The following is a 27,393-nucleotide window of genomic DNA, read 5'->3' as shown; positions in this document are numbered from 1 at the left end:
AATATATATGGTCTTAAAATAAGAACTATTTAAATGTCATCTTTCTGAATGTTAATTAAGATATCCATCCAAAAGTTAAACCAAAAAAAAAAAAAATCAAGTCTATCAAGTTATATTATCCAGCACTCTTTAAATGCAAATTATTCTAAAAAATTAAAAATTAGGCAAAGGAATTTAAACGGCTCATAAGCAGGCAAAGGGGAAGACCACAAAGGATATGTAGAATATAGCAATATTATGTCATTTATCAAGTATTGACTTGTAATTTTAATTTTAATGTTAGTATTTTCTATAGATATGATGCTTACAATATTTTTTTTTTACAGTGATAGATGAAAACTAATGTTTCAACGTGAATATTGTGGCCCTTTTATTCCCCTTTTATTAGAAATGTAAATGACAGATTGTATTTAAATGTAAATCAACTAGTTTTAGAGGTCACTGATCAAGAAGAATGATTTGCCTTTAGAAAAGTAACTGATGAGGAGGAAAATGGAACAAATTTCAATTTATTTTTTTCCAATCACAATTCTTTAATATGAATGAGAAGTAAAACAAGGAAACCACAAAAATTGAGATACGGGATGCCTTTCCTATGGTGATCTGCATTTAGGAACTGGGGAAAAAACTTTTGGAAAGATCATTTGTGACTACAACAGACATTTGACAACATTGTTGAAGGGGTAAGAATCCTGCATTGTCAAAAAAATGAGCCATAAAATCTGATAGGTCTTTCCCCACTCTAATTGCTTCAGTTTTGGGCCTTGTGGATCACAAATTACCCCACAGCAAAACAGAGCAAAAAGTGTTTAAGACACAGCTTCACTGCCTAAAACATCAGCAAAAAAATTCCAGACAAGTGCTGATGGCCTTTCAAATTTCAGTTGTGGCTGCCAGCAGCGTGTGCTTATGTGACACCAATTTGCATGTGGCATTCCTGTGCTCTTTTACACTACCTAATAATTAAAAATTGAAGCACATAGCTATCTGTTACTTCCCTTTCCATACAAATGGGCTATCGTGTTCCGTATCAAACATAGAACAAATAGTGTATGTTGGTAATATAATTAACTTAAACAAAGTGAAATTAAAAAGTTTTATCCACTCTGTGTTGTCTGGAAATATATGGTGAGAAAGAAAGATACAGTGAAATAATAATGATGCTATAACCACTCAGTGATAGGGCAAGACTTCTTTATTATTCTTTAAGAGTATCTCTATGAAATGCAGCTTCAAGATTTTCAAGGAAAATAATTATATTCACAATTTACTTCTGTTCTGTCCAAACATTATTCAACAGTCTAGGCTAGTGTCTACAGTTATTTTCAACCTTTATCTTTCTTCCAAAAAAAGAATGAAAAAAAAAATACTTTATGACTCTAAAATGTAGTTCTAAAGCAGTCACTTGAAACCATTCTGGAATTAAATGAGTTCACATGTAACAGAACTTCCTTAGGAAGTTCTGCAAGATGAAACTGAGACAAAGATGAACAATGTATTCCAACTGGACAGTTCAACATCTTCGTCATGTATAAGGCCTCCAGAGGAAAGGTGGGATAAAATACCTCCCTGCTGGCCTTTACTTTCAGTCCTTGTAAATTTGAGTTTGGCTCCTTGGGGTGACATTTGTGCTTTGCCTCCTGTGGATTGTGGTTGGTTTGCACAGCAATCACAAAAATCACAGAATTATTTAGATTGGAAAAGACCTCCACGATCACGGAGTCCAACTGTGGCCATTCCCCAGGAAAGCACCAAGTGCCACATCCAGATCGTCCTTGCACACCTCCAGGGATGGGGATGCCAACACCTCCCTGGGCAGCCCATTCCAATGCTTAACAACTTTTCCATGAGGGAATTATTCTTGATGTCCAATCTAAACCTCCCCTGGCCCAGCCTGAGGCTGTTCCCTCTCCTCCTGTCCCTGTTCCCTGGAGCAGAGCCCGACCCCCCGGCTGTCCCCTCCTGTCAGGAGCTGAGCAGAGCCACAAGGTCCCTCCTGAGCCTCCTCTGCTCCAGGCTGAGCCCCTTCCCAGCTCCCTCAGCTGCTCCAGATCCTTCCCCAGCCCCGTTCCCTTCCCTGGACAGCTCCAGCCCCTCAATGTCTCTCCTCTCATGATGGACACAGAACTGGACACAGCACTCAAGGTGTGGCCTCACCAGTGCCCAGTACAGGGGGACAATCCCTGCCCTGGTCACTGCTGTTTCAGAGAGCAAGGAGGGGATAGATTTTAACAGGAGTAATTCAGTGAATTCCTAAAGCAGAACGTGCAGGAAGGAGAAAAGGACCGATCAATCCAACTTCCAATAACAAGAGGTTCAGCAGCTCCAAGGGTTGAAGCAGAAAAATCCCTCTGACCTAAAATGGTGGGGGTGGGGATGATGTCCTCCAGGCAGCTTTGTCAGTAGATTCAGTTAGGGGGGAAGTCAATTTTTGGGATCTGAAAACTGAGCTGGACTTGAGGGACAAATGTGTCAGCACAGGCAGGTCCCCACCAAGTAATAGACACAGACTCCATGTCTTACAGAAGGCTGAGGATTTCTTTATTAAGAAACCCATCTATATAGACATTTACAACACAGCTGGACCTAATTTGTCCTCCAATCCGAACACCATCACCATTGGCTAATCAAGAAACCACCCTTTGGTAAACAAATCTCTATAACACATTCTGCATGCTCACAATACCAGTTGCAGCAACTTCAGAACTGTTTCTCACTCTTTTCTCTGATCTTCTCACAGCCTTTCCCAGAAGGATGCCTGGGAAAGTTGTCTGTTTCTCTCTGTGGCCAGACAGCTGCTGCCACACAAATGTGGTTGGAATTGTAACCTCTGCCTCAAGGAAAAATTCTCCAACTTTCAGCCTAAGCACCTTCACTTCCCAGAATAGGGACTGTCAACTCAGCACCTCTTACTAAACAAAGAGGCACATCTGATTTCTCCAAATTCCCATTTTCCTTATCTCCTAGTTTAATAAAACATCTCAAGCTACATTTCTACACTGTAGAAATGACAAATCCCACGTATTTTCCAAATGTGTGTTGGAAAAGAGGATGGATTTCTGGAGCAGGTTGCACTCCAGAACATCTGAACCCATCACCCCTCAACGACAAGCCACAGTAACATAAATCACATGCCCAATATCCCATTTCTGAAACTGGAATGATACAGGAATAATCAGAACTAAAATAGTGTTAATTACTTTTTTCCTTAATATATGAAAGTCACTGTGCATCTAAAAACTTCATATTCTACAGAACTGCCAATCTTGTCAATAAACAGACCAAAAGAGGAAAGAGAAATCTGTCAGAGGAGAATTCAGTTAAAGAGCCTGACAAAAAAAAAAAAAAAAACCAAGGCTTTTCATTTTAATACTGATAATTACAGAAATTAAATAATGCTGGCAATAGTATGATGATAATTATACATACAGGGAAAAAGAGGGGCAGATTAAGCAAATTATCTAGAAAAGCTGTCTCATGAAAATACATACTTTAAATTTTTATATTTTTTTAGACAGGAAATGGTGATATCACCTAAAAAAAGATCATGTGATTATCATCCATTTCTCTTAGAAACCAGAATTTGTGACATCACTTACGGATTTCTGATCGACACTCTCCAAGAGCATCACCTTCATATCCATAGTCAAATAACAAAATTTAACACAACTAGGTTTGGCTACAGCCCAAAATTTAATCCAAATAAATAAAAACCAAAAAACACATTGCAAGCCATCTCTTTTTCTTAAAGCAGAACCAGCTGGATGTGCTGCTCAGAAATCTAATCAGAGATGCAACTGAAATTATTTTCTTTTATTCTAGTTGATAGTCCAAATATACTCCACGCTGGCATCTCAGCAAGAACGTGTTCAGCACAGCCTGTCAGTGCTGCCACAGGAACATCATGCTGAAAAACTGTCTGGGCATCCTGTCCCATATTTCATCCCATCCCAGGACTTTTGCCATATGAGAAAATGCTCCAAGGCTGGAGCCCCTCTGCTCTGGAGCTAGGCTGGGAGAGCTGGGAATGTTCTCCTGGAGAAAGGAAGGATCCAGGGAGAGCTCAGAGCCCCTTCCAGGGCCTGAAGGGGCTCCAGGAGAGCTGGAGAGGGACTGGGGACAAGGGATGGAGGGACAGGACACAGGGAATGGCTTCAAACTAGAAGAGGGAAGGGTTAGATTATATTTTAGGAATAAATTTCTAAATGGGTCATGACGCATTGGACCAGAGAGCACAGAGAAGCTGTGGCTGCCCCTGGATCCCTGGAAGTGTCCAAGGCCAGGCTGGATGGGGTTTGGAGCAACTTGGGCCAGTGGAAGTTGTCCCTGCACATGGGAGGGGTGGAACTGGATGTTCTGCAAGGTCCTTTCCAACCCAAACCAGTCCATGATCCTATGACCTATCAACATTTCTTCATACACTGCAGTGCTGGGCTACTTAACATTTCCATTTCCTGCATCTAAGAGATGCTAATTAAAACAGTGCTTTGCTGTTTTGTAGATCTTGGAGGGCTTGTCCTCTTGCCCCACTTCCCACGTGCAGCCTGAACATCCCTTTCACCCTCGAGGAACCCCAAAAAGCTGCATCTCCCAAGCTGCTCCCATTGCTCACTTGAAGAACAGCACGTGAACCACAAACGGTGCCTGAACTTCAGCAGTGAAACACAGGGACTAAACAGGTTAACTGCAAACGGCAGCTTCTGGTTTCTTATTTTATTCTGGTGTGAACAAATTAGCAAACTGTTATTAGCCTCAGTCAGAACTGAACTGGTGGAGGAAGAGCTGGGAGGAAATTTCAGGTGCCACTGAACTGGAACTTATCTAATGAACTTGCTGGTTTGAATTCCTGGTTACATTAAGTGCTATTACTCTAAGGGCTTAGAGGCATCTATTTTAACAACAAAGAGAAGGGGGGAATAAAACACCTTTTTTTTTTAAATTCCAAATTTTAAAAATTTAATACATCAGATGCAATTATTTCTTGCATAGAATAACAGGCCCAGGCTTTTCCTTTGTCAACCCCACAGTTCAAATTCACCAAAAATTTTCCATCAAATCCATGGCTGGACTTAGTGACTCAGAGATCTTTACCAATCTCAACAGTTCTATAATTCCATGCAGGAAATCAAGAAATCACTGTCTCTAGAACTGTCTTTTTATTCCAGCTTCGCCTTTGCAGGTCCCAGATGAGATTTCTCAATCATTTAAGATTTCATGCCACATAAAGTCTGCTGTACAAAAAGGAAATTCAGCATTTAGGCAAACCAGTAGTTCTTTTCAACCCAGTAATTATTTCTTTTATAAAGAGAGACATTTACAACAATGTTATGCAAATTGTCTCTCTAGTTTTTCGGTCATTTGCTTATTTTTTGTAAATCATAAGTATACTGTTGACTTTTAAAGTGTTTGAGAAAAGTTTTCAATAGCACAACGGCACCATGGAAGAGCTTGACTACACTTTTATTGCCCTATAAATGGAAAATGTTTAAATGTGCTAATTCATATAATTATTCTAAAATATGATAATTTCTGAAAACACAGATTTTGACTACAGAAGCATTTTCAGCCCCGTTTAACATCTGAATTCTTCTACCTTTGTTTAATCTCTGCAATGAGTCTAAGTTCCCATCATACAAACATGTTCTGCTTGAAATTTTTCCTGAAATTATGCATAGGGCATCCCAGACTAAGGGAGAGGAGGGTTTAATATCAAATGTTAATGTAATATGTTCCACTTCATGATTTTCTGTGCCAACTTCCATGTATAGCTTTGAGTTTCTTCAAAAGCATGCACGAGGGCAGAAATTAATAGATTTAATGATGATTGATATTTTTGTCCAGCTTTGGATTAACACTGAATGCAGCAATAAACAACTGAAGTAAAACACTGAAATTATTGATTACTTTTTACATACATCTCCATTCAAACTTTGATTTTATTGTGACTCCAGCCTTAATCCATGCAGAAAGAATGTTTAGTATTGCAGGTAGCTTGTAGAAAACTCTTCAGTAAATTTTCTCTTGTTCTAAAGTATCAATATAGAGCTTATTCATCCAATATTTGCCCTCCCCAAAATCAACAAACTATGTTCACTGCTACAAAAAAATAGAAGAACATCTGCACCCCCAAATCAAATGTGGAACAACTGCCAAAGACTTACATCAACACTCAGGTGACCAAAATAACCACTCCAAATGTTTTACTGCTTTACCTTTCTTTCACCAGGACTAACAAGCACTGAACAAATCAAATGCTTTAACTACCTGCTACGAGCACAAATATCTTCCTGACACAATCCATTATCCACCTGCCTGCAGAAAATCAGCTTAAATGTTGCTAAGACTCCTCAGAAGGAAGATTTTCAGCCTGTTCAAGCTGGCTGTCCATTACTTGAAATAAAATATTTTCCCAAGCATCTTCTATTTTCTACAGAAGAATTAAAAAACAAAGAAGAAAAAGGAAAAAAACAGGTAAAGTGATGGAAAACGCAACCACCACAAGGATAAAGTGAGCACTAAGAAGAGTTCAGCCACAAAATCTGATTATTTGGTAAATTGGGATCATTCATGGAAAACCAATGCAATAAAAAAAAAAGAAGTAAAACAAAAAAGAAAGAACAAAATTAACTATTTCTGAAGGCAGTGGGAAGAGTGTGGAAAGGAGTGACTAAAAGGTTTTAAAGGTCATATGGAAAGCAACAGAATTGCCATGGTGCATTCAGTCTGGATGCTCAGGTTTTAGAGCAGTTCCCAAGAAACAAGAGGTACAGAAGGAAGTCATGTGGCCTCTAAACTTTCTATCTAGAAAATCATACTCCCAGTCAAAAATGAAATTATTATCCCTCTGTCCCATTATACAGGTATTATTTTTGGATTTCTTCTTATGTTGTGCAATCCAACCTACACTTAAATCTTCCAAGATATTGCTCTTGTGACATTCTGACTCATCCCTCTACCTGGAGCTATGCTTCCCCCCTCCTCTTCTTGATGTTATCATCCTGCACCTCACTGTCTGCACTCTCTGTTAACAGCAATCTTATTCCACCACATGCACTCAGAAAACTACTACAAAGGTACTTCAGGTTTTTTGTAAAGTCAGTGCTTTCTCAAACTTCTCCCAAGAACTAAATCACCTCTCTGCATCACTCTGCTCACCTTCACTTTTAAAGCTTTTCAAAACTTCACTCAGACACCCACTGGGCTGCAGTTTAATGAGCCTTCCCTGCTGCAGCACTGATGGTTTCAGCAGCATCCACCTGTTCCTCACCACTTCTTCCCATCCACATGCTCTGCTCCCAGTTCTGCTCATACAAGGACTTGTTCAGGTGAAGAACAAACTGAGTGAAACCAAGAAAAAAAAAAAAACAAGCAGGTTTGGAGTAAGTATTTCTAAAATGAAAGTTCATTTAGTGCACATCAACTGTGCACAAACGACAGAGCACAGAATGAGAATCATCCACAGCAGCTGCTTGACTTAGCCCTGGAGCTCAGGATTTATTGAAAATAAGACTTCTGCAACAGGACATCGAGTTCAGCTCCAAACAGCCCATAAAGCAGCTGACCAAACTGCTAAACAGGTAACACTGCACCCTCTCAAAGGCTGGCCTTGACACCTGCAAGGAAACTCTTCCCAAGGTCTGTTCCCTCATTGCTTCCTCAGCCTCCTCCCAGGGCTTGGCTTGGCTGCACCAAGGAAGGGAACTCAGCACTGGTTGGGTTGGGATGGGTTGGTATCACAAAGCTTTATTTGGGAACCAATTCTAACTCTGTTTGCACTGCATCTGCAAAAATCCAGCTTTCACTTGGAGCAGAGAGGCTGAGCGTGCTTTTGCCAGGTATTTACACTGCACCTGGCACAAACAGAATGGGAACACTGCCCAAGACTCAGAACCAAAGGCACTGCAATAAGTGACACCCCAGCCATCCCTTCTCTCTAAAAGAGTCATAAAAACCATTGCAGAAACCATCAAAAACCAACAAGGGGAAGTTCTCTTGCTCCCCATCCCCTTCTCCTTTTCTTGAAATAGTAATCCAGTCTGGAAGTGCTGATATAATGTTCATGAAATCACAGGCTGGTTTGTGTTGGAAAGAACCCTAAAGATCATTCAGTTCCCTCACCATGGGCAGGGACATCTTCCACTATCCCAGGCTGCTCCAAGCCCTGTCTAACCTGGACTTGGGCACTTCCAGGGATCCAGGGGCAGCCACAGCTTCTCTGGGCACCCTGTGCCAGGGATTTCCACCCTCACAGGGAACAATTCCTGCCCAATATCCCATCCATCCTGCCCTCTGGCAGTGGGAGCCATTCCCTGTGTCCTGTCCCTCCATCCCTTGTCACCAGTCCCTCTCCAGCTCTCCTGGAGCCCCTTTAGGTCCTGGAAGAGGCTCTGAGCTCTCCCTGGATCCTTCCTTTCTCCAGGAGAACATTCCCATCTCTCAGCCTACCTCCAGAGCAGAGGGGCTCCAGCCCTGGACCATTTTCTCATATGGCAAAAGTCCTGGGATGAGATGAAACATGGGAATAGAAACCAGGGAGCTCCTGCACCACAACAGGGAGAACCCTGATCTGACATTCCCTTCTCTCTGAACCAAAGTCTCTGGAAGTACAATTTTTGCAAACCACCTGTTTTCCAGAGCAGGTGGAAAGGCTGTTTGGAGAGCATTTTTCTGCAAATGGAATTTGATTAGTACACGAACCTTCCATGTAATGTTCTTATAATGAGTAAATTAGTAGGTGATATAAACCTCTGGAAAAGCAAAGGCTGTAATGAAAACCTTATTATCCTTTTTACAGTAAGGCTGAACAGAAACTGATGCTATGTTTAAATTGATCATGGTTTTATTCCCACCCCTAGGCAAACCTGCATAAACGCAATGAGCAGTGTGATTTCATTAAATCTACGTATCATGAACAATTTTCTTGTCCTTTGAAAACAACTGATTTGAAGGAAGACTGAGGCATTATGACTGACATCTGGATTCTACAGCCTTTTCAATCTACACAGGATTTCCTACTACTGACTGAAGGTGAAAGAATCACAAGCACAGAGAAAGGAGAGAAAAAACAGTTTTAATAAGCTGGGAGCACATGAATTTGAAACAGCTGAGAGAAATGCAGCCACTTTGTGGAGTTGGTGGGAAGTCTGCTGTGCTGAGGAAGCTGTTCAAACATCCCCTCTGCTGAGCCTGGAAGAGGATGCCCAGGACACCCATGGACTTCAAAGAAATCTGGAGCTGTCATGGATTAGAAACTGCCTTGACCCTATCCATTTGTACCCAAAGCAGGACAGCATTTGTCTTGGGAAAGCACTCTAGGAAATGGTAGAGAGAAAATATTTGGCTTTCCAGATACAAATCTCTGCTCTTGGGAAGGAGAGAGCAGCGGGGTATGAGACAAATACACAGAAGTTACTCAGCTTACTTGGTTTTGTCCTAACTCCACAGAGGAAAGAAACCTGGCTGACCTCTAAAACTTAGAAAAATCCCTACAACAAGATAAAAAAATAGCATTTAAATGTGGAATTTTTCTATATCTCTTACATAAAGAGGTCTGAAGAACAGTGCTTGATCTTTAAAATATCCATCACTCTACTACTGTACCTTTTGAACCAAGAGACATTATAAACACACATGGTTACAGACTACACAGTGAGAGACACTGTGTTGGTTATTTCACTGAGAACCCTCAAAACTCACTCCTCTGGAAAAGCAGCAGCCAGATCCATATGGTCAGATGACATAAATCTGAGATGCTTGTGGTTCTGCACTGCCACATCCTCTAAGCAGCCATTTCAAAATTATTATGGAAATTTTTAAGATTACCTGCTCCCAAAATGACAAAAAAAAAAAATTCAAACTTATTACATGAGGCTCAGTGCAGGGCATTTTAAAGAGTTTTAAAGTATTTTTTCACTGGTGCTATGGTGTTATTCTCAGAAGGAAACTGATTTCACCATTAATGGATCTGAGAAGAATCTGAAGAAGCAATACAGAAGGGAATAGTACCAACTCAGAATAAAATATATATATATATATAGAGAGAGATTTTACAGAAAATCCAAGACAAAATGGTACAGTAACTGCAGAGTTGTATTTTGAATTGTTTGCAACCTGCCCAGACAATTATCATCACTCTGTGCTCTGACCACAGAGGAAACCAACACATCTAATCTGGTTTTCAGTCTTCAGAACACCTCTCCAGTCTGACTCTTACTGGAACTGAAAATCCCCCAAGTCAAACAGAAAGACAGAAAATGCATTTTCTTCTTTTCCAACATTAAAACAAGCAGTAACTTCTTGCATAAATACATAAAAACCTGCATTCTGATGGGATTAATTAACAAGTGATTAGTATTTGCAGGCTAAAGGAAATGTGAGAAGAGGTGACAATGGAATGCCAGTCCTTCAAAAAAAGTAATTTTCCTAACATCAGATTAATTTTTCCACAGAGGAACTTTTCATATACAGTTTTCATCTTGATAGTGAATCTTTGATCAGTGTCTCTGAAAAAAATAATCTCTGTGAAGATTCAGAAAACAAAGGAACACAGACAAACTCAAAAGAGGCAATGAAACTTTCAGGCTATCAGGTAAATCAATTATTACAGGCACCTTGGTGGCATACAAAGAGTTTCCATATAGGGTTATGATGGAAAAGGACAGGGTTTAAAATCAAAAACAAAACAAAAGAAAAAAAAAAGCAAAAAAAAGGTAAAACTGGCACCTTTTCAAACAAAGTAATATATAAGTAGTGATAGAAATTGGCAAAAAGCAGCCAATGCTAATCAATGCTCTGGAACCTGACCCCTGAGGCAGCTGCTGTATCAGACAGGGCAACAAGGGGAGACCCACCATGAGTGCATGGTGAGCTAGAAAGAAATTCAATTTTAGTGACATGATATTACTCATTGTATCTGTTTCCTGCAAGACACCTTTAACCAACACTTCAGTCTCAGCTGTCTTTTTGGGAAGCTTCCCTGGGAACCCCCTTCAGAGGCTGTTTCACCAAAAGGATGCTCAGACTCTCCCTGGTTTTTCTTCTGGGCCTCATTCTCTTTGCCTTTTACCTTTCCTACCTCCTTTTTCTACTGGCTGCCAACTCTCTGCAACACTTCTTGCTTCCAAAGCACTTGAAAAAGATTCATAATTGCTTTTCACATCTTGAGCATTTCTGCAGAATTATTTTTGGCCTCCCGTGTAACATTTTGGGCTTTGAATACTTCCACATTATGATACTTTTTTAAAAAAACTTCTCTTATCTAAAAGTAGCTTTTGCTGCTGTCCTGAATCCTCATTGCCTTTCCCTCATTTTCTTTTTTAATTAATATTATTTCTTTTCCTTACTTCCTTGAAATAGTTGGAATCTATGATTTCCCAGGTCTCTTCCAACCTAAATGATTCTATGATTCTGTGAAGTTTCTCAAGAACAAAATCCCAGAGTGTTCTTTTTAATTGCCTTTTAATCAGATCTCCCTGTATATGTAGTTCTCTTTGGAGATTAAACACTACCATGGTGAATTTGTCTTTTTCCCCCACTTCCTACAAGGCTTTGAACCAAAATTTCTGTGATCACTGTTTTAGATGTTTTCAACAGTAGCAGTTTTAGTCCCAAACTCATTCAAAACCAAGTTTTCCTCTCCTGTGATCCCTGACATCAAATGTCAGTGAAGTTGTCTTCAGACAAATTCTGCTTCATCCTCTCTGAGCTTTTCCTACTTCATTGCAGAACTTCAGTCCATGCAATATAATTATACAGCCTGTTAAAACTATTAACTCCTTTATTTAATTGGATTCTGAGTTTTCTGGAAAGTAAAGCACAACCTCACATCTTCCCTCTGTAACTTGTACAGTATCACCAGTCCCCAGAAAAAATTCCTGTCACCACTTTGGGAGAAAAAGGAGGTGAGGAGTAAAAAGACTATTTCTAATGAATAATATAAATAAATAAATAAGGCAGAACACTCCATCATAAATCTCCCTGCTTAGACTGCAGATATTATCAAGCTCAGTGACCAGGGGCAAAAATGGCTAATGAAAATATATTTTTCACCAGTGCATAAAACGAAGAACAATGTGGGAATAACATGGGGAAAAGTAACTCCACTTTACTCCAAATGGTTGGCTTGAAGATAGCAACTGATCACAGAGCCCTTTGAAAAACTAAAGCTCAGCACGGTTTTGTTCAGGAAAAAAATGCAAAATACTTGTATGTCACTATCTATTATACAGCTACACTCTTAATCCTCATGTCCTTCCATCTCCACAAAGGTCTGGCAGAAGCAGAGGGTGGATCTACAGAGTCTCCCTGACAGGAGAAATGGAATGCTTGCCATAGGAAGAGAGACTAAACAAACCTGATTATTCAATTTTTAAATAAATCACGGAGAAGAAATGTGATTAAACCACACCCCATCCCTGGAAGTGACCAAGGCCAGGTTGGATGGGGCTTGGAGAAACCTGGGACAGGGGAAGGTGTCCCTGCCTGTGGCAGGAGGTGGGGACTGGGTGATCTTTAAAGTCCATTCCAACCCAAACCATTCCATGATTCTGTGTGAAGACAGATGGCACAGAGTGGGACATAACTCAAATACACCTCAGATTCTTCACCCATCAGGTCTCAAACCATCAAACAGGCAACGTCTGTTCCCTGCAGGATGTTTCAGAAGTGAAGGGAACATGAATGAGGGAATCTATGCAACAATAACACTTCTGTCCTTAATGAAAAACTCTGGTCCAGTTGCTGCCCTGAGACTCAGGGAGTCCATGAACAGCTGGTTCTTAGGGGCTGGAAGGAATATCCAGGGATCAATCAAACCACACATATCCTCTTGTTTCCAGCACCACCACAGAAAGGAAGGATTTTATTATTCACTTGCCCTGTGATCAGCATGTTCAGTATTGTCTGAGTTGCAGAAATCTTTGTACAACACACACTTGGGCAGAGGTTGGCATACCAGAGATGTCATCAGACCAAGCCACAATTCTGCTAAAATCCTACACTTGTTCTAACACATAAAAGTCAAGAAACTCCATCAAACTTTCAGTGTTCAGCTCACTTGCAAACTTCCTGGGCATCCACGTGTTTGTGTTTAGGTACCAAAGCTCCTGAAACAGAGACAATGGAGGCAATTCCAAAAATTCTTCAAAACATCTCAGGCAGATATTCCCAGCCATATTAAAGTTCCACTGAATTCAATTCATCCAAGTATTTGCTGATTTATAAATGTATAAGACAGCACTTCCCGAGTCTAATTAAAACCTTCCTCACACATCTGTTAAAAGCAAAAATAAACTAAAATTAAAAAAAAACCAAACAACCCCAAAAAGCAGCAATAATAAACTACATGCTCCACTTCACAAAGCTGGATTTCATTCACAAATCTATCAGGTTTTATTCTCCACACGAGATGATTCACTCCCTTCCATCTTCAAACATTTTGTTAATTATATGCAGGAAACAAAGCTACAATCGTTTGCTTGTGAAAAGAAGGGTTTTTCTCTAAACCCAGAGCTTGCAAAGATGCAAGAATTTGCCTTTTAGAGTAAAGAATATTTAGTATACAGTGAAATATTTACGTAACAGAGACATTCTTTCAGTGGGATTTATCCATTTCTCACATAATAACAGAGAAATAATGATAATAATGAGAAATTATTCTACATGAAAGACAAATAATCAGGTAAATTTGGCCCAAAGCTAGAGGGAAATATCAGCCTAATATTGGCAGGGATTGCCTGAGATTACTGTTTTCTTTACCTAAGAAATGAACAGAAAGGCACAAAGTCCCAAAAGCTCAGTTTCAGTCTGAATTTTATGATGATACACTACTCTTGGTGAAAATGTAATGGAGAAGGTGAGAACACTGAAAACAGTAAAAACCAGAATTTACTCTCGCTCTTTCATCAGCCTGTTTTTACGGTATTTGACAGGAAGCCACCCTAGCAGCCCCTTAAGAATAAGAACATCACAAATCTTAATTTCATTGCTCTTTTCATAAAAAGTTCTTCAAAAGCTCACGTTTCATCCATCTTCTAACTCCAGATTTTTTGACTTTCATGTTAAGTATTAAACAGACAGGTATTTTAAACTTTTTCTCTTGTTTTGCTTTCCACTTGCACATCATAACACCTAACCTCTCTTTTAGAATTCCTTCTACTCATTTTTATTTCTTAATGCAAGCCAGAAAAGTGCCTCCACTGCTTTTCCACTCCCCATGCTGTACATGGAAGAAATCTCTATTTCCTCTGTTTGATTTGAAATCAAAGAGAGTTGTAAGAAACTAGACAGCTCCTCACAATAGCAAAGGAAACATAACAGAGAGCTCTGTTTTTCTCAAACACAAGACCTATCATTTTACCTCACCTAGAGAAGAAATAAACTCTACAATTCCTTTAAATCAGGCCATAGGATACAGCCTATATGATCAATCATAACCATTACTCAAATCCAAACAGTTCCAACATCCACAGGCCTTCTCTGTTAATAACAGCAGCAAGACCATTTTTCAAACTGAAATACTATGTAACAGTAGCAGAAAACAGAGCAAATTAAAAATAACCAAGTAAAATGAGCAAAATATTTCTGTAAGTCCCACCATCCTCTGCTAACTGATGAGGTTGTGACTGTTCTTCCTCCCAGATCTAAACATTTACTTCCAGGGATGGGGTTAATAAAAATCAGATGACAAAGGGCTCTCTTTTTCTTTACCTCTGAACTTCCCTTAGTCTGAGACAGATGCCACACAAGTCTTGGTGAAAATAGAGACCTGTTGTGCTGTGGGGAAAATTCACGTTTTCCTTTAAAACCAGTTCAAATCATGTAATTATTTAAAGAAAATTATTTAAAGAAAAAAAAAATACTGCGGTGTTTCTGGTTTGTCACCTCCTGGATTTAAATGGAAGTAGAAATATGAGCTCTTTGACCATTACAGAATGTTTATGAAGCTGCACAGAAATAATTCACAGTGCTGGCCTGTGACAGCAAAGCTGTTGGCAAAGCAGCACGAAGGGAGACAGTGATTTAATTTCCAGCACCTCAGTGAGCCCTGGGTGGGTGCTGGTACTGCAAAAGGGGAGAATCATCCTTGCTGAAGAGGCTCCTCCAACCTTCCCCTAAAACCAGGGCAGATTTGGGCAGAAAGGCTGTGAAACCCAGGAGTCAGGGATAAAATGTGACATTCTTTCTAGAGGACAGGGAGCTGTTGCTTAGAAACTGTTTACAGACAATTCCTGCTGGTGTACCTAAAAAAAAAAATTAAATAAATTAGGTCATTCTTGGCTATAGGTAGGAAAGATCTTTATTGATATAAACCCCACCACATCTCTCTGTACTGTCAATAATTAACAATGCTTTAGGAAGGCTGCTTGGATGCTCTTTTAACCAACAATTCCCAATGACAGAATTGCCCACTTTGAAACAATCTGGTGGGTAAATTGACAGCACAGTTCCCTCAGGAGGCTGAGCCCAGGCTCCAGGCATGGACTGGACCATCTTTGACTGGCATCAAACGTGAAATCAAAACAGGGTGGGGGCAAAGTGCAATTAATCTTCTTAGCTGTTGGTAGAAAAAAAAAATATATAGAAAAAACATGATAATATCACCAGGCCAAAGAAAAAAAAAATTGGTTCTACCTTTTAACCATCTGATGAAACCAGGTCTGCTAAAAATGAAAGGGGAAAGGCCACAACACTTCTTTGAAGGCATGAGAGAACAAAGTTTGCCTTGAAGAACAAAAGGTGAGGTTGGAATTGGATCACTTCATTAAGGGAAGTACTAAAAGGAGTTCCTAAGTATCTAAAACAAAGTTGCAAGCAAGCACTCACTGCTCACAGAGAAAACAAAATTTGTTCAGAGCAGATGGGAAAGAAAAATTATATCAATCCAGAGCCAGTTTTTTCCTCCACATAAATAATCCATGCTTGAACAATTTTTCCTCATATAAATAACTACATTTATAAGAAGCCTCAAGTAAGAAGGCTCTTATATCATTATTCACTTAAAAACCACTCCAAAAATTCAGACAAATAACTGCTTTCTAAGTAAAAGAAAATAAAACGCACAGCTTGTGGTAATAAACAGCTCATTGTCATCATTCCAGAGAAAGTAATTTTTTTCTCTTCACTTAAAAGTAAACGTAGCACGGGCTTGTTTTCTTACATTGAGCAAATCACATGAAATGAATACAAGTATCAGCATGGAACCATGTGGAGAAGGGACAAATGTCACAGGGATAACCTCAGAAAACAAAGTTGGTGTTGTAGAACAAGCACCTCTGCTTGAGACTTGAGGGGCAGATCTCAAATTCATCAACAAAGCCCACATTCTCTGTAGTGCCAGCAGAAGGTCACCAGACCATTCTTAAGGCCAGAAAAACAAGGATCAGGAGAGCCTGTGTAATTTAATCAAAGTTCTTTAACTCTAAGGACAACCACGAGCCTGTACTGGGACACCCTGAGTGACAAAGGCTCTCTCAGGATGACTTGTACAGGTGCAGTTAACATGTAAGACACAAGTTTGGGGTTTCAAGGGTTAACACAACCTAAATACGGGTTCCAAGTCTGAGAAAAATTGTTTAACTCCTTCACTCAGTGCATGGCTGCCCACCCAGGGAACGTGGCTCACGGGGTAAGACCCACTCCCCCATGCCAGAAACACAGAGAAAAAGTGCCAGGAAAAAAAGGAGTCTTAACAACCACAACTATTATTATTCACAAATTCATCCAGAAATGCACTCTGGATTAAAGTAAAGCTAATTGTTTAAAAAATTAAAGATAACGTGGCCCATTTCCCAAAGGCTCCCAAAGCCACACGGGAGAATTGTGAAGCTGGAGGAGAGGCCAACCTGATTTTTATTCATGTGTTGTTGAGCTTATCTACATGGGAAACAGAATTATGCTCTATTTAGCCCTCTGTCAGGTTGTTCAGGTTTTAAAATAACTGTTAATGAAATCACAAGCTTTCAACACAAACAGCAGCAACAAAAATAGCACCAGGACAGAAAACATTGGACTGCAGCAACTCTGAGCCAGTGTAGAGCAAAAAAGCATCTCCCTACATTTCAAGCTGGCTTGAAATAAAACACAAGGAATAATAGACTGCACTTTACTGAGGCCTCACTACAATGATTCACATTTTGTAACAACCTTCACAGAAATGCAGCTCTTAAAAATTAAATTTTTCCTTTGGCTTAAGAAGCTAACTTAGCAAAAACTAATTCAGCATGGGAAGTGCTCATTACTTTGACACATAAGATACCTGGAAATCACCTGAAGCACAAGAATTTATTCATAATAGAAAACATTTCCTATTCTTCAGCTTTTTCACAATATTGTGCAGAACTCAAATTCTGGAAACACGTTCAAATGGTTTTAGCTTTAAAAATATTACTAACATGTAATTTGCTCTCCATTATTTAGAAATATATAGACATACACTTGTTTGGCCTGAAGTTTAGATTGAAATTTTAGGAATCACTCTCCACAAAATTCTTTCTCTCAAAGAATAAAATCACAGGATCACACAACAGTTTGGGTTGGAAGGAACCTTTAAAGATCATTTAGTTCCAAACCTCCTTTCAGTAAAAGGTGGTGCTGAGTTTTTGCTTTGCATTTTCCCAAGAGAGGACCTTGATAAATATGGTTAAAAACCCAACACCTTCTTTAATGGTGATTAAATATGTTCAAGGACTGTAAGTGGTGGTATGGAATCACCGCTGGGATGGAAGAAATCCAAGTGATTACACACCTCCACCTAATCCATCTGTTTTATTTAGTGGGATCCAAAAAATAAAACACAACAGTTTCTTCTCAGACACCAAAATTTCCTTGGAGAACAAAAAAATGAAACCTTTCTAACACAGTGACTGTGATCACTGCCCTTGACAGATCTTGCACCTCCTTGTGATGTTTTCCACAGAACCCTGTGTTTAGAAAGACAGACCCTGAATTAATTCAGGATATAAAGTATACATGTCTGTAATAGCCAAAATTTGAGACATTCAAAATTCTGTTTTCACTTTGCTAAAATACTGGTTCTCTCATGAAATTTCACCATCATTTCATGTACCCTGCCACACCAAAGATTGACCCTGAGTTGTGGTTCCTCCCAGGGCATCCTTCCACCCACATCAGCACCTCTGGGGAGAAATACAGTGAAACTCAAGTAACTCAGTGCTTTGGTATGGCTGGGGAATGCTCTGGCACTGAGCCATAACCCAGAATATTGTACAGAATCAGAGCTGCATGAGAGCCATGCCCTAAGTGAAGAGCAAAGCTGAACACTGCCAGGTGTCATATTTAGGGAACTCAATCCACCTGTAATGTTTTCTTCTACTGGCCCAACATGACAATAGAAGCTTCTCACTTCAGAGGAAAAACAGCCTTTGGATTAAATCAACAACACAAAAAACAGCTCATTAAAATGAAAGGTTGAGCAGTATGTATTGTGTATTTGCAGCAGCTCAGAAATCAGATGCAAAGAAGAGCTGATGTACCAGACACTTATTGCTAATATTTTTTTTAAATGTTAAAATGGAAAAAAAAATCCTGCTCACATAAATCATTTGCTTTCTAAAGCATGTAACAGACACAATCAGTGCTCACGACTGCTCTACAAGGTAACACCGAAATACATTTGAGTTTTCCAGAGATAGAAGCAATTTATGTATCACTGTAATAGAACACAGGACTAGCCCCAGCTACACTTAAAAGACAGAGACACAATCCACAGCCAAAGGCAGAACCAGCTCCAGAAGTGTTGGGTAAGAGCTTTGCAACACTGATGAAAATTCTGTAATTAATTTCAGAGGATCAAGGATTTTATCTTGCATAATCTGAACACCCAAACTAGTCCCTTAGACAAGACAGCCAGAAACCATCTGCAACGCTGGAAGAGGCTCCTGGTAAAATAAATCTTTCTACTCAGTCCTTATTAAGTGTTCCTCATGTTTTGCACATTTCTTGAAATTGGAGAAACGGATTTCAGATTCACAGCACTGAATTTACTGCAAAAGGAGGATTAAGTGAATACCAGACTTTAGATTCAATATGGGTGCTTTAGTTTTATTTTAATACATAAAGGAGCTTTACCTGCTCAGACACAGGACTTTTTCTTTTTTTGTATTTACATATTTTCCTCGTAATAAAAGGACCTCTAAGTACCTGAAGCTGTTAAAAGTCCTGCTGTGATGTACCTGTCCCACAGCAGCTGTGCTTTGCTGTATTTCCCCTGCCTGAGCTGCAACAGCCCAGAGGTGACTTTCATTCCAATTTCCAGTTAAAGCTAGGTGGAAATTATTAAAATCACGTTTTTTTAAAGAGTGATTTCAAAATTATTTCCTCATTTACATTATCTTGCTTTCACCCCAGTGAAAAACAACTTATTCATGAAAAACAGCAATGAAAGAGAAACATCCGAACCAGCCCAGCCAAGGGGTGAGTAGAAGGTCACTCAAAATTTTTGGAGATGTAATCAGTCTGTGCAATTCTCAGTATTAATTTTAAGCACACCTGAAGTGTTTAAACTGCAATGTGTTATTTTATAGAATCACAGAATATCCTGTGAGCTGGATATCATTCCCCATTCTGTCCACACATCCACACATCCAGGGTTGTCCCATCCCAGGTGCCAAAAACAGAACTTGCCCTTACACATTTCCTATGGTATTTCTCTGGGAAAGGCTGTTTTCAGTCTGCCTTAAAGGTTCCTTTTGTGTATATTCAAACATTGATTTTTCTGATCCACCCATGTCCTAATCATTCCACAGCCCATCTCACTCTGTTTCAAGAAACTTATATTTACTTACTGTGTATTATCTCCCAAGGGTTGACCAGGAAAAACTTTTAGACATCACAAATCCTGCAGCACCCCAAGGGTGGCACAAATCTTTTTTCTGGCTATCATGGCAACAGAATAGACCTCACACCACTTCTAATGTGTTTATGGTGCAGAGAGAGCAAAATTAAGAGATCCCCATTTTTACACCATTATGGAAACCAGATATTAAAAATACCCATCTCTAGTGTTTCCTCTTCCTCCTGACTGATCTTTTTATGAAAAACCAGCCAAGAAGCTGTTCTTGGGCTATGTGATTTTTTTTTGTTTCTTTTGGCTGACTGTCAACCACCCAGCAAAAATAAACTCATTAAGCTGACAAGAGACCTGAACACACTCATGTTGTCAGTGCATCTCAGCATCACTCTCATGAACCCAAAAGCCATAAAACAATTAAAATAAAGTTAAGCTGACTCCACCCTTAGGATGAAACCAAGTTTGCAAGGATCTGTCAGTCCAAAGTCAGTGTCTGGCAGCATCTGAGCTAAAGGGGATGTGCAGCTTCAGCACATGTCAAGCCAAAACAGTTCTAAAACGAGCAGCAAAAAAGGAGAACATGCAGTGTGGAGCCTCCAAAAAAGCATCTCTGCCACAATTAGAGCTCTCAGCTTAATTGTGTTTGCAAGCCTACTATTTTTGCATCCAATCCACACTGCTCTCCCTGTGTTCAATCTGTCCAGCTAGCTGGGATTTTTCCTTTGCTGCCACCACATTTGTAGTTTGCTGAGCGGATCCCCAGCTCAAGGCTCAAGCACAGCCTTGTAATCAGTGAGGTTTCTACTTAAAAGCAACAGGGAAAAAAGTTACCATGGCTACTACAGTCACTCAGCTTTCTCAACTACTTCAAGACATTAATTCTGAAGGCTTTTTGGCTATGTTTGCACAAAATGTATGCTTCCATACTACTCTGTCATGTAAATTAGGTTGTGCTGCAGCGTTTGAGATCACCTGGGACCATTCAATACCTTTGCCTGGCGTTCCAAGAAGACTTCACAAGAAGCAAGGTGATAGTTTCACTGATCACATTAAGGAAATTATAATTAAATATATTAAATATAATTAAAAACAATAATAAAATGTTGTTTCTTACCCAGCCAAATGAAGGTAAATATCTGAACACAGACATTCTTTAGTTCTTAGGCTGAATTTGTAAACAAAACTGGTAGTAAGTACAGAATTAGAATAAAGCAAACCATAAAGTATTTGCAGAAAATGCTTTGGAAATGCACTTCAGTTATTCAGAGGATGAGGAAAGCATACAGAGAATGATAAAATGTGTATAAGATTTGATGCTGCATGAGTAGAAGACAATCCTGCTCAGGACTTGTGTCCCCACTGCTCTTTAGCACCTAGAAAGCACCTGAGCACTTCCTCTACACTCACCTGCATCCCCTGGGCTCAGGCCTGAATGCAAGGATTGGAATTTAGTGTGAAAGAAAAAAAAACAACTTTTAAGATGTTCAAGGATGCAACTAGTGTGGGAGAGCATGGAGGGATTCAGTTTGCTGCATCAGCCACGCACAGAACTCTCCCCCATCAAAGACCACCCTAGGTTGAGGTGAGGCTTCGTGTGGTGGAAAAACTTCTCCTCCAACCCATGCTTCCAAAGCCTCTGTTGGTTGGTCTCATGGTTGTTTATTGCAAGTTATCTACAAGATTTTCTTTTGGGGCTGCTGCAGTTTGCTCAGAGCTCAGGCAGAGGCACACACACACCCTGACATCCTCTCTGACTCCGACTGCTTCTTCTCTCCTGCCCAGGGCTGCTGCTCTCTTTTATATGGTACATTATGTGTTACGTGGTTACAGTTTTCCCCAATGCCTATTACCTATATTAAACGGTGATTTTCTATCTTTTATATGGGACATCACGTGTTCCATGTTTACAGTTTTCCCCAATGCCTATTACCTATATTAAATGGTGATTTTCTATCTTTTATATGGTACATTACGTGTTACGTGTTTACAGTTTTCCCCCAATGCCTATTACCTATATTAAATGGTGCTTTTCTACTCTAAACCAATCTGTGAGTGCCAACATCACCAAGAACATGGAGGTAAGGAAGAAGAAAGAGGGATGACAGGGCAGGCCCAGATCCCTCCATCTTAAAACCTCTGACCCCCATGTACAAAGTAAAAACCCCCCTGTACAGGTGCTAAAACCCCCCTGTAGAAGCAATCAAAAATTCTTCCCTCTACTTTATGACTACTTCTACTATAATATCTAAACTTTTGTGACTGCTTGTTCCACCTCCAAAGTTGGTAACTCATTCCATGGTTCAAACCCAAAATCACAGCTGTTTCCAGCTGCCTGCCAGGGTCACAAATGCTTCTGACCTGGGCCCGGAACATCCAAAAATGTCTGAGGGACATTTTGAGTTTCCACACTCCCCAAGCCATGCAGGGAAAATTAAATCCCAGGATTCCCTTTTCTTCACCTTCCTGTTCTCGCTTGGTATCAGATGTGACCCAGAAACAACACTTAGCAAAGCCAAGAGTCCAAAACTCACTGAATGAAACTCAGCTTGAATTTTAGGGGGATCAGGGGCCACCCCTGCAAGGCAAGGAACAGCTCTGAAAACTCTGCAGCCTCCCAGCAGCAGGACATTTGTCAGAGCCTTTTTATCCTGATTCTCTCCCTACTCCACCTCATCCTCCTTCATTCACAGGCTTCCTGAGGATTTCTTGTTCTTAGAAGTATTTCTGGGAGCATCCAGGCACTGGGAATGTAGATGACGGAGATAATAGAGACGTTTAAAATTAGACTAAGCAGCTGTAATTCTGCATTTGCATTTCTGACTTGATTATAGTAAGCACTGAAGACTTTCTGCACAAGAATTAGAAAGGAGTTAATATGCTGCAATAAAAATATATGAATCTCTTTCACTTTGACCCCATTAAGGGGGGGAAAAAAGGGTAATAAATGGCACTTTTATGGAAGTTGTTTCTTTGCTATTCTATAACTTCATTTTAAAGAGTCGCCTGTGGATTTTAATTGCAAGAATTAAAGTAATCATCCTTCCTATATTTTACAAATGGAAGAACTATTCTCCTGATCACCCTGGATTTTTCTCACTTCATATTTTAGTTGTTATCCATTTTATACCTTTCCTTATAAGCCTCTACAGTCTCTTATCTGAACTGTCAACATTTGTAACCATGGGATAAGAATTTATGAAGCACTTCGATAAATTCTCTATCAAAACCAAGAACAGATGACAAAATTTTACTTAAATAGTCTGTCACAATAAAAATGTTACAATCAATCTTGTTCTATTTTTGCAAAAAATGAAATAGCCATTTTCATAGTAGGCTTTTTTACAGAGATGCGGAAAAAAAAATAGTATTTGGGTTCTATATACAAAGTTTCTCAATAAATATCATGAAGAATTAACCATGAGTAACTTATCACAGCTGGTAATTTTATATCTGGAAGAAAGATCTGATAATAACATTCAAGAAAGTTAGTATTTAATAGCAGAGGTCATCACACCTATTTTCTGTTGATTTATTTATTCATTTACTTAATGAATTAATGAATTTACTTAATGAATTAATTTACTTAATGAATTAAAGTTACAGAACAGCCTGGAAGAAGAAATTTCCCTATCCCAAGAAGCATACAGCAATTTTTTTTCTAGAAATAGCAAAGGAGAAAAAAAAACCTAATTACATAAAAACAAGTGCCTCAGATTACCTATTTGCAAATAATTCTTATGAAAGTTATTTGAAAGAGTTTATTCATTTTTCTTAGTGTGGATCCTCTGTAAAGGACACAACTACTGCCACTGACATGATGGAACTCCAACAGAACCAAAACCAGTGCTTACCAACATTTTACTCCATTTTTTAAGTGCTTTACTCCACAGTCTAACTTGAAAGTAATATCTCTAGGAAGAAGCCTTTTTGGAGTTTCTTTTGATGTTTGAAAAGACACGTAGAATTGATAAAAGTGGCTTTGTCAGCTCTGCACAGGATGGACACAGCTTCTGTATTTAAAACATAAGGAATATTTCCAATTGATCCTTTCCTTACAACACAACTGAGAGAACTGAGAGATTCAGCTGCTCCTGCTGTGCTGAATGGGTTTTAATGAAGAAATGCCATAAAAATGGAATATGGAAGAGTGGGTTTTGTTAGTAAACAACAGCATATTAAAAATTAAGCTTGATTAGTTGTAGAAAAGGGCTAAGTGAAAAATCCATTTAGAAGCTTTAAGTAACTTAAAAGCTTAAGCCCCATTTACAGAAGTCACCTGGGCAGCTGGGAACCTCCCCTGACCAAAACCACTTCCACTTTTTGTATTCAGAATTTAAGTTCCACTTACATTTAAATTGCCTTCCATTTGAATATTCTTGTCTGCACTAAGCATATTGTAACATATGCTTGTTGTTTTTTTTAATCTAAAGTTTCAAAGAAAAGGACAAGACCACAGGAGAAAGAAATGTCATATAATACTGACTGTAACATCAGTAAAAACAGCAGACTGGAGTATCCACAAAAATATCTTTAAAATACTCTGAACACAGAAATTCTTTTGTATAACTACAAAATCTACTGTTTTTCTTACCTCTCAAATGCAATCCCTGTGAGATGTTTTTAATATTACAGGATTCAGCTTCACTTAACTGAGCAATTCTCATTACTTAAGAAGCCTCAAAACTTGGGCAGTCTCTGCTGCAGCGTTGAAAATGTCTCTTCACTGTTCTCTGTACCAGAATACTAATGCAGGGGGTGATGTGGCTGAAAAGCACAGCTAAACAAAAAATATTCCAAAGGAGGAAAAAAAAAGCAAAAAAGAAAACCCCAAACCTGGCTATCAGAAAATGCTGATTCAGCAGAGGTAAAGTACTTCAAGGAAAGGTGTGCTTTGTCCACACAACCAACAAAAAACTACAGGAAAGCTCTCCTCCTGCCCCTCACAAAGTCAAAATGCTTTGTCTGATGACAGCACAAGACATCTGAAACAATAAAATGTGTATGGGGGCTGGGGGGAGAAGGGAGAGCCCTGCTAGGGGAAAGATTGTTCATTTTGCTGGCAATTTTAAAACCCACCTGCTCGTTTAATGCCAAAACAAAAAAATTATTCAAAACACAAGGAACACAAAAATCCTGCCTCACAACCAATTGTACTGGTAACTGATGGTCACAACAGTTTATTTCCCCAGAGCAGCTGATCTTTTGTTGCATAAATATGACTTCAACCTATCCTAGTGTTTGGAAACATTCATGAAAGCCTTTCTGTATCCAACCACTGCTTGGAACCAGATATCACTGCTCACTCGTGTGTGATGCTGAGGAAACCATGAGAAAACTGAGATGTAGAGCTCTTATGCAGAAACCCGATACAAAATTCATTTACAGCTGGAAAGTGCTGAGCCTGCCCAACCAAAGCCTTGATACAAGAGGGATATATTTAGATGTATGATGGATTCCTCTAAGAGAGTAAGAAGGTACAATGCAACAACTTAAAAACAGAATAGAGTCATGAAGTGGTTTGGGTTGGAAGGGACATCAAAGACCATTTTGTTCCACCAAAAGGTGACCCTTTTGTGGCAGGGACACCTTCCACTGTCCCAGGTTGCTCCAAGCCCCAGGGTCCAGCCTGGCTTTGGGCACTTCCAGGGATCCAGGGGCAGCCACAGCTGCTCTGGGCACCCTGTGCCAGGGCCTGCCCACCCTCCCAGGGATGAATTTCTCTGTATTTCCAACCTAGGTTTCCCCTCTTTCAGTTTGAACCCATCACTCGTTGTGCTGTCACTGCAGCTCCTGATGAATCCCACTCTGGATTTCCTGCAGCCCCTTCAGATACTGGGAGGTGCTGTGAGGTCTCCACACAACCTTCTCCTCTCCAGACTGCACAGGCCCAACTTTCCCAACCTGCCTCCATGGGGAAGATGCTCTGGTCTCCTTAGCAGCTTCTTTCCCCTCCTCTGGACTTGCTCCAACAATTCCATGTCCTTTTATTGGGAGCATCAGAACTTACAATGGTGTTAACTGAGTTATCAACCACTTTTTTAATACAAAAAAAAAAAAAAAAAAACCACAACAACAACAAAAAAACTGGTTTCTGGTCTTTGTTGTCACTTCAACATTTTTTACACTAGTCTTTAAAAAATCCTGTCTCTTTTACTTTCCACCACTGCTCAGGGCAGGCTGGGCTCAGCAGCAGTTTGCTCTCAGTCAGGTTCAGGTGTTGTTGATGCAGCTGGAGGATCTCACCCATCAGTACTGGAGCTCCAGAGAGGAACGAGAGCCTCAGCTGCCCCTGCAGCAGCCTGCTGGTGTGGAAATGTTTTCAGAGTATTTAATCCTAACAAATGTAGCAAATGTAGCGTTTATACAAAATCAACAAGTTTACCTTAGTCAGGATTAGCTCTCACCCTCCTGTGAAATATACAACTTTCTGTAACTTTCATCTTCCCTTTCTGGTCTTTTTTATCTCCTTTTTGCATCTTATCAAAAGCAGCTCTAAGGGAACAATTCCTGAGCCACAAAAGCTTCCATCAAGTTATGTCCCAAGCATGCCACTATAATGACTAACAGGTTAGTGCTGCTACTCTTCATTTCTGCACACTGCCCTTCTCATTTCCAACTGCATATCGCATTATTTATTTATTTCTGCTTGCCTGTGAGTGAGGCACAAGGTGCCCAGAGAAGCTGTGTCTGCCCCTGGATCCCTGGAAGCGTCCAAGGCCAGGTTGGACACTGGTGCTTAGAGCAGCTGGGATAGTGAAGATGCCCATGGCAGGGGAGTGGGACTGGATGATCTTAAAAGTCTCTTTCAACCCAAACCATTCTGTGATTTTATTATTATTTCTGTATAGCTGCCCTTCATCTTTCCATAACCATTTGATATTGTATCTAAATTCAAAGTATTCCTTTGCTTTATACACCTATGAACAAACTGTGGTGCAAGTTGAATAAAGAGTTCAGCTTTGTTTAGCCAAGCCTTTTAGTACGCTGTATTAAAAGCACAGCCTACTCACCTAAAATATAATAAAATGTCTTTCTGTTGCTCTAGACAGAAAAAAAGAAGATATCTTATGCGGGTGTGTTCAGACAGCATGTAATACCTGCAAGGCATTGTCATAACTACTACAATTTGGCCACAAACAGATTTCAATAAATACTGTGGTTATAATTCATATGTAACAAGAAGAAAAGTGTTAAGGGATAAAAAATTCCTACTTTTTGAAACAGTAGGTGTAAAAAACTAATAGGTGAGGATGAAGACATTTCTTGGCAGAAGGAAAAAAGCAGGGGGGAACTTCAGGAACAAAAGAAATCTCAGCTGTCACACAGGTGTGGTGCTAAACAGGGACTCTGAGCTACACCAATAGTGCAAAAGGGCACTTACATTCAAAAAGTAATTCTGCATGTGCAAAGAAGTTGATGATTCCCTGGTACCTCATGAGAACATTAATTATTTTCCATCTCATTGCAAATACAATGTTAAAACAGTGTTACTTTGCAGTAAATATTTTTTGGTGAGCGGGACCAAAGATCGCCATGGAGAAGCACTCTCAGGAGTGGCCAAGGAGTTCTCTGTCCTACCAGCACGG

General features: G+C 39.7%; 1 protein-coding gene across 3 annotated transcripts in view; it reads right to left on the bottom strand.

The window, feature by feature from the left end:
- Nucleotides 1-27,393, bottom strand: part of CTNNA2 (catenin alpha 2) — a 465,423-nt gene that overhangs the window by 434,490 nt on the left and 3,540 nt on the right. Inside the window, exon 1 of one of the 3 annotated variants that reach the window (XM_021535753.3) lies at nucleotides 24,399-24,606. The exons of 1 other annotated variant lie outside the window; for it this stretch is intronic. In XM_021535753.3, the coding sequence (XP_021391428.1) occupies nucleotides 24,399-24,471 (73 nt within the window). In that variant the 5' untranslated portion in view covers nucleotides 24,472-24,606. Of the gene's footprint in view, nucleotides 1-24,398; nucleotides 24,607-27,393 lie in introns of those variants that run through there. One more of the 3 variants, XM_021535748.3, reaches the window with a different exon arrangement.

The sequence above is a fragment of the Lonchura striata genome, chromosome 4, assembly GCF_046129695.1.
Source record: "Lonchura striata isolate bLonStr1 chromosome 4, bLonStr1.mat, whole genome shotgun sequence".
NCBI classification, from domain to species: domain Eukaryota; kingdom Metazoa; phylum Chordata; class Aves; order Passeriformes; family Estrildidae; genus Lonchura; species Lonchura striata.
This window is presented reverse-complemented; position numbering and strand designations above follow the sequence as displayed.